The 13,658-nt window shown below is 36.7% G+C and overlaps 1 protein-coding gene across 1 annotated transcript in view; it reads right to left on the reverse strand.

The window, feature by feature from the left end:
- Positions 1-13,658, reverse strand: part of MYO6 (myosin VI) — a 155,299-nt gene that overhangs the window by 13,852 nt on the left and 127,789 nt on the right. The window contains exons 24-29 of the mRNA XM_030809310.1: positions 10,261-10,351; positions 9,373-9,523; positions 6,047-6,255; positions 5,005-5,083; positions 3,623-3,783; positions 1,045-1,074 (exon numbers count right to left, since the gene is read on the reverse strand). Coding sequence (XP_030665170.1) covers positions 1,045-1,074; positions 3,623-3,783; positions 5,005-5,083; positions 6,047-6,255; positions 9,373-9,523; positions 10,261-10,351 — 721 coding nt within the window. The remainder of the gene's footprint in view (positions 1-1,044; positions 1,075-3,622; positions 3,784-5,004; positions 5,084-6,046; positions 6,256-9,372; positions 9,524-10,260; positions 10,352-13,658) is intronic.

Consider the following 13,658-nt stretch of genomic DNA (forward strand, 5'->3'; position numbering starts at 1 on the left):
ATATTAAATAAATGTTTTATTATAAATGACTATCCTTGTATTTCTCCTTTACATATATTGTTTGGAGAGTTGTTTACAGAGGTTGCATCATTTATTAAAAAACTGTTATTGGGACTGGAGCCTGATAGAGTTGAGAATCCTCATCATAAATGTTAAGTTGGAGTCCTTAAAGCTGTTAAAATAAAGATTTTATATATATTCCAAAATCCTTATATGTAGTATACATAACATACCTACAAAATATGTTTTATATTTTATATAAACGAAATTTATATTCCAAATGTTACCTGGATTCTTTGTGGGTAGATTTTCATATGAAAAAGATACATTAGCACCAAAGTTAGCATTACATATACAATTTCAGATGATGAATTATTTTAGATATAGCAAAATGAACTATCGTATATACTGAAAATCAAATATTTTATTATTATTTATGCCTCCACACCTGCTTCTATAAAGAAGTAAGGTAAGGGACAGTTAAAAAAAAATACATAAAACAGGCCAGGCGCGGTGGCTCACGCCTGTAATCCCAGCACTTTGGGAGCCCGACATGGGTGGATCACAAGGTCAAGAGATTGAGACCATCCTGGCCAACATGGTGAAACCCCGTCTCTACTAAAAATACAAAAATTAGCCAAGCATGGTGGTGCGTGCCTGTAGTCCCAGCTACTTGGGAGGCTGAGGCAGGAGAATCGCTTGAACCCGAGAGGCAGAGGTTGTGGTGACTCAAGATGACACCACTGAACTCTAGCCTGGGCAACAAGAGCGAAACTCTGTCTCAAAAAAAAAAAACATAAAACAAAATGGGTATTACATTATAGTTTAAACAGACAATACAAAGAAGGAAACCAAATCATGAGCTACTCTGATTGAGCACCAAACAAGAGCATTAAACATTTTTCCTAGACAAGAAAAATATGAAAAATGTTATCTCATTACCTTTCAATAGAAGAAAATAATTTAAAATTTACTCCAATGAGAAAACTACTCCCAAAAAGTATCTACAACCTATTTTTAAAAAGGTAAAGGTAAGTGACATACGGTGTCATTTTGGGTCTTGTTCCATCATTTCTGTGAAAAGAATATATTTTAGTTAATATCGTAACCAATTGTGAACTGTGAAAATCTGGATTGTGCCAATTTGTGTTTCAATTACTTTACTCATTGATTTTAAAAACTCAATTATTTCTAACAACACATGAGATCACTCAGAATTTTAATATATTTTTAAGTATTCATTAAAAATGATTGGAAAATAAGGCATGCAGTGAAAATTAAAGAGCAAATACATTACATCTAGATTAGAAAATTCATATATCGTGAGGTTTGTTTTTAATAGAATCTGGATATTATTTTACAATTTTAGGTAATTTGAAACCATCTCTTTGCATCAAGGATCATATGTGTAACTGATTGAAATTGTATTTTAGAACATATGACATACGTCGAAAACAATTCTTACTTAGAAGTTACTGGATAAGAATCCAAGCTGGAAAAGTAACTTAAAATTGCTTATTGAAGCAGAATCGATCTATAATATATATATTTTTTAACACAGCATAGACCCCAACAACATCATGCTATAGATTAAGAATAGTTTACTTAGTTCTTACTCATAAATTTGTTAGAGAAAACACTCAGTGCTAACAAAGGTAAAATAAACATTCAAAAACATTTAGCTATAGCCCATGGAGTAAGATTAAACTATCGAACATGTGATATCTGTATAGAATATCATTCATAATTAAGTGCTAATGCTTGTAGTTCAGAGTATAAAATAACCACGACGTCCAGAAGGGAAGGAGCTCATGAGGACTGAGGGTCAGGGAAAGCTTCCTGGAGAGCTGACAGAAAGGATTTGAAGGGCATTCCTCATACCATACCTAGGCCCGAACCACATAACTAAAACTAGCTCTTCTGCCTTTCTAGTCATAAGGGTTTGAATATCTCCTCATTACTTAATATGGTCCCATTACCTAGCTAATTCTTCCTAAATTACAGGTAACTTGTTTATGTTAAAGGTCCTAAACGATCCACTCTTTCTCAGAGACTACTCAACCTGGAAGACATGTACCTTTCTGAAGATGAGAAGGGGTCCACATATGAGCCAGTATCTTATATACAGTATATGGAATGGCACTGGATCTAGCTTAATATTTCAAGTGCATAAACATAAAGCTTGATGATGAGTACCAATAATGACTCCATTAACAAGCCCCTTAGAAATTGACTTCTGCCATAATAAAATTAACTCTGTCAACTGCAGTACCTCCACACAGACATCAGGGATAGCAGCTGTAAGAGTTTGGTTCGTTTAAGAGCCTGCCCTAGGCAGCTAGTCAGTTACACATAAAGACTCCCAATCATTCTGATGTAACACAGGTAGAAGGAACAGAACAGCAGCTGAGCTGAGTCTGCATTTATAAAAGCCCTATCTGGGCTAAAATATTTTAATTATAGTGAAATCTTAATAAAGAGCCCAAATATTGGACTCAAACCCAAGAGCTTAATAATCATAACATCTTTTGTTCATACAGCCATATTCAGTTCATTTACAGTATAATGTACTTTCATATACAAGCAGTCCCAGAGCTTCCCAATACAATCACATACTATTTGGTTGGTGCAAAAGTTATTGCAGTTTTCCCAATGGCAAAAACCGCAATTACTATCGCACCAACCTAATAGAAAAAGCGTGAAGGCAACTCAATATGCCTTTTTCCTTCCCCGTCTTTTGTTTTTTTGCCAAATATTCCATTACATTTCAATTTGATCCTTTCACAAGGAAACATCGCCATCTAGTGGTTGTACTCTATATTTTGTCATAAACTGCTTTTAAGTTCGGAAAAGCATGGTTACATGTGTCTATGTGCCTCTCAGTATATATGCAACATATATATACCTACATACAAAGGAACCTCACATATTAGTTTTGTTATTATAAATAATCAAAATAATTAATGCTTCTACATAATAAATTTTTTTAAACTGAATCTATTAAACCTTTCTGCAACTTTTAATAAGAGCTTCCACATTCCTACACACTCCACTATAGTGGAGTGCTTAGAGATAATTCAGAAACCCAAGAAGCCAAAATATTTCAATGAATTTAACCCTCCCTTCTTGGAAAGGGAAACTCATCTATTCTGAGGCATTGCAAAGTACATTTCTCATTTCAACTAACAGGATATTTAATACATTAAATTTTTTTTGCATTAGAAAAATCTCAACTACAAATACATTACACTGCATTATATAACACAGTCACTTATTTCGATGCCAGTGTTTGATGACAGGTATTTAGAAATTAGGTGTCTACCTAATATACTATACTCTTAAACAATTTCAGGGCAAAGGTTGATATGTTTTCTTAACAGAGTACTCATTAGTGAAATTTTAGTCTTATTTGTCAACAGTTTAATAATATGATGAAAAGTCAATTATCTCATTCACTTGAGTATGAAAGTCGATAAAAATAATTTTAAAATTATTTTAGCTCGAATACATCAAGGCCTTCAGAATATTATTTTCTCCTATTCCCTTTTGCATGGAAATGAGAGGCAGAGAGGTAGGGAAAGCAAAGGAGAGAGCGCTATACCCCACCCAGGGGCCCCAGTACCTCCGCAGCGCCAGGTCGGCCTGGGCCTCATCACTGATGAGCTCGGCTTCACTCTGGGCAATCCTCAGGGCCAGCTCCCTGTCCCTGCGCTCCTGCTCCAGAACTGCTTGCTGTTGGGATTCCTCCTCCCTCTGTCGGGCCAGCTGCGCCTCCACTTCAGCCTGACAAGGGCACAAAGCTATTTCACCAAGAGTTCTTCACTTGTTTACTTGATCACTCCCCTTATTACTTAAAATAAAGGGAAAGCATAACTGCCCCCATACAAGTTCTTTACTAAGGAATTGCTTAAGCACAGATCTCTTCAGTCTCTATTTTCTTCCCTATTATGATTAATGCTTCAAACACATCCCCATTTTGCCTCTTTCCCAAGACCAAGAGAAGGTAGAAGAACCACAGCTCCATAATTCTATGACTATAAATATTAGTGTCCCAAACAACACATGAGTATCTTAGGCATCCCATTAACACTAACACCTAGAGAGCAGATGTAAGAAATTTAAAGTTTTGGTTATGCTTAAGATATATTATGAAAGCCATGACAAACAGAAACTCAAATACATGAGCAATTTATTCTCAACATGGGACTTTTTAAAAACTAGGGGTGGAGAGAGACTCTTAATCCTAATTTATTAATTCCAGTATCTACAAAGTTATATGATATTTTAAAACTTAACATTTTAAGTGAATTTTCATTTAACTTTCCCCTAGGTATAAAAACAATTATTAATATTTATTGATCTACAGTGTTCAAAATGCTTTAATATGTATTAACTGTCAAATGCTTGCAACTATTATTTATCCACATTCTACAGAGAGAAAACTGTGACCCATAGTTACTCACTATAATGTGTACAATGTCACAATTTCTGTCAGTGACTGATCTTGGATTTGAACCCACTTCCCTAGCTCCAAAGTCCATTCCCATAACCACTTCAAAAACTGGCCTTTGGTCTCTAGGATAAAGTAGTAACAGCTTACCTAGCAAATCAAGATCTCATTTTCACTTCTTTTGTAGGTTCCATTTTATTTTATTTATTTATTTATTTATTTTTTTGAGATGGAGTCTCGCTCTGTTGCCCAGGCTGGAGTGCAGTGGCGCCATCTTGGCTCACTGCAAGCTCTGCCTCCTGGGTTCACATCATTCTCCTGCCTCAACTTCCCAATTAGCTGGGACTACAGGTGCCCGCCACCATGCCTGGCTAATTGGTTTTTGTATTTTTAGTAGAGATAGCGTTTCACCGCATTAGCCAGGATGGTCTCCATCTCCTGACCTCGTGATCCGCCCGCCTCGGCCTCCCAAAGAGCTGGGATTACAGGCGTGAGCCACCGCGCCTGGCCTGTAGGTTCCATTTTAATAGAAATTCAATTCAGTAAGTACATACTTGAATGCGTTTTTCTTCATCTTCCCTTTTCTTTCTCTCTTCTTCTTCTTGTTTTCTCTTTGCTTCCATCTCAAGTTTCCTAATAAAAAATAGAAAACTCTTCAAAAATTTAACAGAAAATAAGGAATCCTTCAGAAGGCAATTTAACTATTATTTAATAATAAACAAAGGTAACAGATTGGGAATGCAAATTAACCTCCTGGCCACGTACATCAACTTATTTTGAATAAAATAAAATTTAATTCTATTGACAATAATTCTTAAATAAAACAAATATAATTATATTCTATAACTTTTAACACCTCTAGATGAATGTGGTTACAAAGCCTGGCTGTAAGGTCCTGATTAAAGGTGCTTCCCTCTACTCCCTCTCCAAGTCAACAACTCATCCGTTGTCTCTACCCTATCATGGCAATCTTTCAAAATGTTATCAGTTGTAAAACTGCAGAAAAGTAGAAATGTCATTTATCTAGCTTAGAAAACAATAAACAAATCATAGTTTTAAAAAGAAGAAAATCCTCAGGTTTAAGAGTCTAACTAAAATTCAGATTATAGTTAAAATTATTTTATGTTATCACTATTATAAAATGACCTTATTTTCTTAATTTTCAAACTTATTACAAAATTAGTTCATTAAAATAAGAACATAGTTTTAAGAATTGTCGGCCGAGCACGGTGGCTCACCCTGTAATCCAAGCACTTTGGGAGGCCGAGGCGGGTGGATCCCCCGAGGTCAGGAGTTTGAGACCAGCCTGGCCAACATAGTGAAACCCCGTCTCCACTACAAATACAAAAATTAGCCAGGCGTGGTGGTGCGCACCTGTAATCCCAGCTACTCAGGAGGCTGAGGCAGGAAAATCGATTGAACCCGAGAGGCAGAGTGCAGTAAGCCAAGATTGCGCCACTGCACTCCAGCCTGGGCAACAGAGCAAGACCCTGTCACAAAAACAAAACAAAACAAATAATTGTCATTAACCACTGTCAATACCAAGAATTCACTATTTCTTTAAGTCTCTTATTAAAAATAATACAAATGCCTTACATCCGCCTTTCCTCCTCTTCCTTTCTTCGACGTTTTTCATCTTCTTCACGTCTTTTTCTTTCCTTTTCCATTTCTTCTTGAATACGCCTCAGCCTTTCTGCTTCCTCTTCCTGCTGTTTTTTTTTCTGTAATGCACTGAGGAGTTCCTCTGAGCTTTTAACCAGTGCATCATATTCTTTCTGAATTTGTTCCTGCGTCATCATAGTGGCCTTTAAAAAATAAAATAGGTACGTAAAAGCTTATTTCTTCTGTTGCACAACAATGTGAATATACTTAACCATACTGAACTATAAACTGAAAAATGGCTAAGATAAATTTTAATGTTTTTATTGTTTTTTACCACAATTTAAAATAAAAAACTACTCCAATATGCAAATAAGCAAAAACTAGGTATGATGGTAAGCAGTACGTCTGTTATCTTTGCTACACTGTTTGTACATTAAATACTATTCAAAAAATGTTTTATGTTATCTCTGCACACAAGTATTAGACATCAATTAGACAGGTGTACTGTGGACAAGGTAATATATTGCAGTTAAGAATTATTTCTAGGCCGGGTGCGGTGGCTCATGCCTGTAATCCCAACCCTTTGGGAGGCTGAGGTGGACAGATCACCTGAGGTCAGGAGTTCGAGACCAGCCTGGCCAACATAGTGAAACCCTCTTATAAAAATAAAATACAAAAATTAGCTGGGCATGGTGGTACACACCTATAGTCCCAGCTACTCAGGAGGCTGAGGCAGGAGAATTGCTTGAACCCGGGAGGTGGAGGTTACAGTGAACCGAGATCACACCACTGCACTCCCACCTGGGCAACAGAGCAAAACTCTTATCTCAAAAAGAATTATTTCTTAAGTAATGATCAGCTAATTTAGCAAGCATTTACTACTATTATAGAATAATGTTCAAATAGTACCTAGAGAATATTTAAAAAATTACTAAATACATCCAAAATTATTGGATGATTTCTAAAATTAGCCTTCAAAAAATGTGGGTGGGTTAATTTTAACTTATAATGATACCACATAAACAAAGACGGCCCTTGACTGATTTACAAAATCAGCTGAGTCTATTTATAGCATTTTCATTTTCCTCCAGATCTTTTTTCCTTTCTATCTCCAAGATTGCCATTGTTTACATAAAATATCTGCAGAAAATATAAAACGCTCACTTTAAGATATTTATTATATCCCACATACTTGCACTGACCTATGAAACTGAGAAAAAGCATTGAAACTCTAAAATATAATGAGAAAAAGATATGAAATGTAATTAATGAAATATGAAATATAATTAACAAGCATATAGAAAAGTCTTCAATTCCACTAGTAATCAAATAAATAAAAATCAAAACAAAAAAGGATTCCATTTTTTTCCTATAAAATTGGAGAGGAAATTGCTATTTTCACAAAATTAAGTAAATTACATTATCGTATCTATGAAGATAATGTATTAACATGGACAAGTATACAACATAATGGTAGACATAGAAATTGAAATGTATATTATGATAAGAACTGTAAAAATTTATGCATAAAAGAAAGAGTGTAAGGTAAAAACAAGTAAAATTATACCGTAAAAATAAAAGTAAAAATATACTGTGATATACAACAGTATATTAACTGAATTTGTTAATGTGGAGGTATTAAGAGGTTTTTGGTGGTTTATCCAATTTTTTTTTTTTTTTTTTTTTTTAGCCAGGGGTCTCACTGTCACCCAGGTTGGAGTGCAGTGGTGCAATCTCTGCTCACTGCAACCTCCACCTCCTAGGCTCAAGCAATCCTCTAACCTCAGCCTCCCTGGGACCTCAGACTCATACCACCATGCCCAACTAATTTTTTGTATTTTTGGTGGAGACAGGTTTTGGCCATGTTCATCAGGTTGGTCTCTAACTCCTGAGCTCAGGTGATCCCTGCGCCTGGGCCTCCCAAAGTGCTGGGGTTACAGGTGCGAGCCAGCACATCTGGCCTCCAAATTTTTTATAGTATTATATTACTTTTATTATTTATTTATTTATTTATTTATTTATTTATTTATTTTTAGACGTAGTCTCACTCTGTCGCCGAGGCTGGAGTGCAGTGGCACAATCTTGGCTCACTGCAACCTCTGCCTCCTGGGTTCAAGCAATTCTCCTGCCTCAAGTAGCTGGAACTACAGGCGCCTGCGATCACACCCCACTAACTTTTGTATTTTCAGTAGAGATGGGGATTCACCATGTTGGCCAGGCTGCTCTCAACCTCCTGACCTCAAGTAATCCGCCCACCTCGGCCTCCCAAAGTGCTGGGATTACAGGCAGGAGCTACCATGCCCCACCACTTTTATTTTTATTTTTATTTTTTATTTTTTTTGAGACAGAGTCTTGCTCTGTCGCCCAGGCTGGAGTGCAGTGGCACGACGCGATCTCGGCTCACTGCAAGCTCCGCCTCCCGGGGTTCATGCCATTCTCCTGCCTCAGCCTCCCGAGTAGCTGGGACTACAGGGGCCCCCCATCACGACAAGCTAATTTTTTTTTTTTTTTTTTTTTTTAGTAGAGACGAGGTTTCACCATGTTAGCCAGGATGGTCTCAATCTCCTGACCTTGTGATCCGCCCACCTCGGCCTCCCAAAGTGCTGGGATTACAGGCATGACCCACCATGCCTGGGCATTTTCTTTCTGCTCCAACTTTAATTTTCTTTTTTCTTTTTTGAGACAGAGTCTCACTCTGTCGCCAGGCTGGAATGCAGTGGCACAATCTTGGCTCACTGCAATCTCCGCCTCCCAGGTTCAAGCGATTCTCCTGCCTCAGCCTCCCAAGTAGCTGGAATTACAGGTGCAGGCCACCACACCCAGCTAGTTTTTGTATTTTCAGTAAAGACAGGGTTTCAACATGTTGGCCAGGATGGTCTCGATCTCCCAACCTCATGATCCGTCCGCCTCAGCCTCCCAAAGTGCTGGGATTACAGGCCTGAGCCACCACGCAGGACCTTCAACTTTTAATTTCAGGGATGCACGTGCAGGATGTGCAGGTTTGTCACACAGGTAAACGTATGCCATGATGGGTTTGATGCACAGATCATCCCATCACCTTGGTATTAAGTTGCAGGGAATATCTTTCTTAGCAACAGAAGAAATGGCATAAAAATTGTCTTCTTTAACTTTTTGCTATGAAATTTTTCAAACATAAAGAGTAGAGGTAATAATGATGAGCATCTACTTGCCATCATTGAGTCTCAACACATTTTGTAATTTTGAAAAAATAAGGACGTTTTCTATACAATTTCAATACCAATAACAAAATATATTAAATTATATAAAAAGTCAAAGTCATTTGGGTTAAAATTACATACCTTAATTTTGGCCATCAAAGCATCAATAGAAATTTCCAGATCCTTGATCTGTTTATTCATCTCTGGTTTTCCATCTTTCAACACACTGACTACCTTATTAAATTTATCAAGTCGTTTTTTCAGTGTGCCCACCTTAACCAGGCCATCAATGCTGTAAAAATAATACTTCATTAGAGCTTAATTTCATCCTTTAGTACTTTTGGCAGATTTTTCATTTATAAAATGCTAAACAGGGTATTTCACTTCTGTTTTCAGTATTATCTAGTATTCTCTTTTTCAGATCTCTTGTTGAAGGCTAAAAAAAATCAAATATGAGTGTGAATGACACTGATGCCTGTCAACGGGATTAAAGCTTTCTACAAATTTGAGAATTCAAATCACAGAGGAACTTAATCTAGTCTCTTTGAAAAGGTGTGATGGATCAATAGAGATATTCAGACTTCCAATTGTTAAAAGTCTAAATTAAAAATGAAAGATTCAAATAAGAAATAAAGACTAATTTATAATGAGACGATGTAATTCCTACAGATAATCTTGAATATTAGTGAGATGTTTTTTAAAAAAATGTCACCTTGACATTATCAAGAAACTCAAATAACTAAAATAATCAGAATAAAAGAGCTTCTCTCAACTACTTATTTCTTGTTTTATAGTCTTTACACATTTTTGTATGCCACTTCAAATCCTTTTATAGAATGAGGCAAGTAATAAGGTAATAAATGAATTAACTAATTTCAAATAAATATTACAAATAAAAGACTAATATCATTTTACAAAGAACATGAGAAAACTTGAGTATCCAAACTGCTTTTTATTATGACTTTATTGTCATTTTGTATTACAGTAACTAGGTTTTGTAGAGTTCTTTTTAGGAACTATTCATCTTACCGAGGTTTGTGTCTCCTCTTGCAAAGCCACATTCGAATAGTTTTTTGCATTTTAATGCAGGCTTCAGCTCTATATTTTATTTTGTTTTTCACTATGTGTAAGAGTAAAATAAAATGATAGAAAATTATTCAGTTTAAATCCGACATATATTAAAAAAACTCATTTTCACAAAGTAATTCTCAAGAAACATGAAATCTTGACGACCATATTATTATATATCAGACATCAAAAACAGAAAGTTTTAACATCTTTTTTGTTTGTTTTTGTTTTGACAGTCTCAACTCAGGCTGGAGTGCAATGGCATGATCTTGGCTCACTGCAACCTCCACCTCCCAGATTCAAGAGATTCTCGGCCAGGCGCGGTGGCTCACGCCTGTAATCCCAGCACTTTGGGAGGCCAAGGAGGGCGGATCGTGGGGTCGGGAGATTGAGACCATCCTGGCTAACACGGTGAAACCCCGTCTCTACTAAAAATACAAAAAAATTAGCCAGGCATGGTGGCGGGCGCCTTTAACCCCAGCTATGGGAGGCTGAGGAAGAAGAATGGCGTGAACCCAGGAGGTGGAGCTTGCGGTGAGCTGAGATCGTGCCACTGCACTCTGGCCTGGGTGACACAGCAAGACTCCATTTCAAAAAAAAAAAAAAAAGAGAGAGAGATTCTCATGCCTCAGCCTCCTGAGTAGGTGAGGTGGGACTACAGGCACAAACCACGCCGGGCTAATTTTTGTATTTTTATTCGAGCCAGGGTTTTGCCATGTTGGCCAGGCTGGTCTTGAATTCCTGACCTCAAGTGATCCTCCCACCTCAGCCTCCCAAAGTGCTAGGATTACAGGTGTGAGCCACCGTGCCCAGCCAGTTTTAACATTTCTATAATTTCTTGTTCTTCTTAAAAATAAAAAGATATTGAAACTGCCTTTGCAAAAATTACAACTAAGGAAATTATGTAAAAGAGATCTGACCTAACCAACTCCATCTTGCTTCTAACCTCTAAACTGTCCTTGTTCATTCCTGGGTGTAGGCCGAACTAATCTTGGGAAAGAATTTAGTTTATTAAAGTTTAACTTTGAAACATGATAATAACCCTTTCCCAAAAGAAACCCCCTTCTTGCCTGGGGAACCAGTCAGCCTTTGTAGGACTAACAAATTAGCTCCAAGATTAGAAATTACGGTTTAGGAGCCACACAGCCTCCAGCTGCATGAATCTGAACCTCCCCAAATTGCTCCCGGGTATAACATCACAGTTGTAACACCTACAATCAGTGCTTGAGATATTTTGCAGACCTTCCAATGCACCAGCTGATGCCACCTAGATAGGTAATCTGGCCCAGCCAGTTCTGTGCTCCCACCCAGGAACAGAAGAAAGCAAGAAAAACTCAACTTTGACCCCCTATGATTTCATCTCCAACCCAAGCCCCTACCTACCAAATTATCCTTAAAAATTCAGATCTCCAAGTTTTCAGAGAGACTGATTTGAGTAATCATAAAACTCCAGTCTCCCATACAGCCGACTCTACGTTAATTACTGTCTCTCTACTGCAATTCCCATCTTGATAAATCAGCTCTGTCTAGGTAGTGGGCAAGGAGAACCCACTGGGCAGTTACAATATCATGTATCTGGTTAGGCTTACATTTTAAATGCATTATTTCCTTAGTATGCTACACTGCTACCTCCCAAACTGTCTTAGGCAACATTTGTTCTATGAAATGTGAATAGGTATGTCCTGAAAAAAGGATTTACCTGTCAAATGAATTTATGAAAAGCCGTACACCACACTCCTGTATGGAGGTTCACAATGAACATACAGAGTGAAGCCTCTGAGAATCCTACAGCAAAGAAATCTACTTAACTTCAGTTACTCAGAATTTCCTAGGATGATCTGACCTTGAACTTTTTTTTCAGAGCTTCCTATTAACATTCTACAAAGATCCCTGCCTGGTTACTGACTTTGGTACCACTGTAGAACACAGTCCACAAAAATGAAAAATGAATGGTGTAACAGATGATTTTACTATAATGTGTTTTCTATCATAATGCAATGTGTAAAGCTGAACGTATTAAACTACAGTAATAAAGATATTTCTGTTTTATTTGGAAAATGATGGGAAAAAGATTCTGCTATCTTTTTTCTTCTTATATTAATAGTTCTCTTTTTATCTATATTCACAATTGTCTAAAATACCTCAAAAATAATCTTTGTTTGCATGGTTCTTTTTCATTAGGCCAAAAGAATTTTCCCTTTCTACTGATAAGGAAAAATTCACTGAATCCTTTTCATGTACCTAGCACTACTTCAGGTACTCTGATGAGTATAAGCGGCAACTGTAAATGTAATCAAGTTACTGATTCCTACACAGCTCCCAACAATTAAAGGTTTGCCACAGATCCTTAGGTAACCCCAAAATGTTCTGTCCCTCACTTTTGTTTTGGGCCAGCTATGTAGCTGCTATGACCTGGCCAAACCACCCATAAAAGCAGCTTAGCCCAGTATGTCAAAGGGGTTTGAATTCCTAATCCCAAAAGCCATAATCCCAAATGTTGAAATCCCAAAAGATCAAAATTCCTAGATTAAAATCCCTAACATCAAAAATCCCAAAAATCCCAATCAGAGGAATCACAGAATTTCAAAAAGAGCAATCTCATGAAGAAAATGAATATGAACATATTCTCCAAGAACCATGTCCTAAAAGAAAAAAAGCACCTATTATTCATGGTACAAGACTTCAAAATATAGTTAATGACTGAGAAAGACAGCCAGCTCTTATGGACTATCTCCATGCAACTGCCTATAATCTATCCCTGTGATACACTTTTTTGTATGTCAAACTTCCTTTTTAGTTTTGGGTTTTTTTTTTCTTTTTCTTGTCTTTATTTTCACTATCTTAAATTGTTAGCATTTTTTAATTATGTAGAAATTTTTAGAGAGCTCTAATTTACTGTATTCATTTTTTGCAAATTTAACTCCATGAAAATGCATTATCACAACATTTACTTTCTGGGTAAACATTGTGTATGTATATAAAAACACTGAAACTTAATCAATGAACAGATGTCCTTTATCATACATCTGCACTTGTAAAAGATAAAATTTCTCAAGATCTCAGTTCTCTGGGCAACTACAAATGCAGTGGTGACTATGGTTTTTGACTGATCTCATCAAAAGACAGCTTGTTCATCATCACAGTATTTCAGATGACTGCAGTAACAAAGCTGGGTGCACAATTACCAATCACAGTAATATGTGTTTACCCATTTCACCTTTTCCCCTATTCTTTATGAATATGGTTTGTCTGCTCCTGTTATACCCATGCAACTATTGTTATTATATGTGTTTATACTTTCAAAAATATATATGTTATTATTGCCTATTTTATTGTGTAAAGTGGCCTGTGAAGAGTTC

This window comes from Nomascus leucogenys, chromosome 3 (genome assembly GCF_006542625.1).
Source record: "Nomascus leucogenys isolate Asia chromosome 3, Asia_NLE_v1, whole genome shotgun sequence".
Taxonomy (NCBI): domain Eukaryota; kingdom Metazoa; phylum Chordata; class Mammalia; order Primates; family Hylobatidae; genus Nomascus; species Nomascus leucogenys.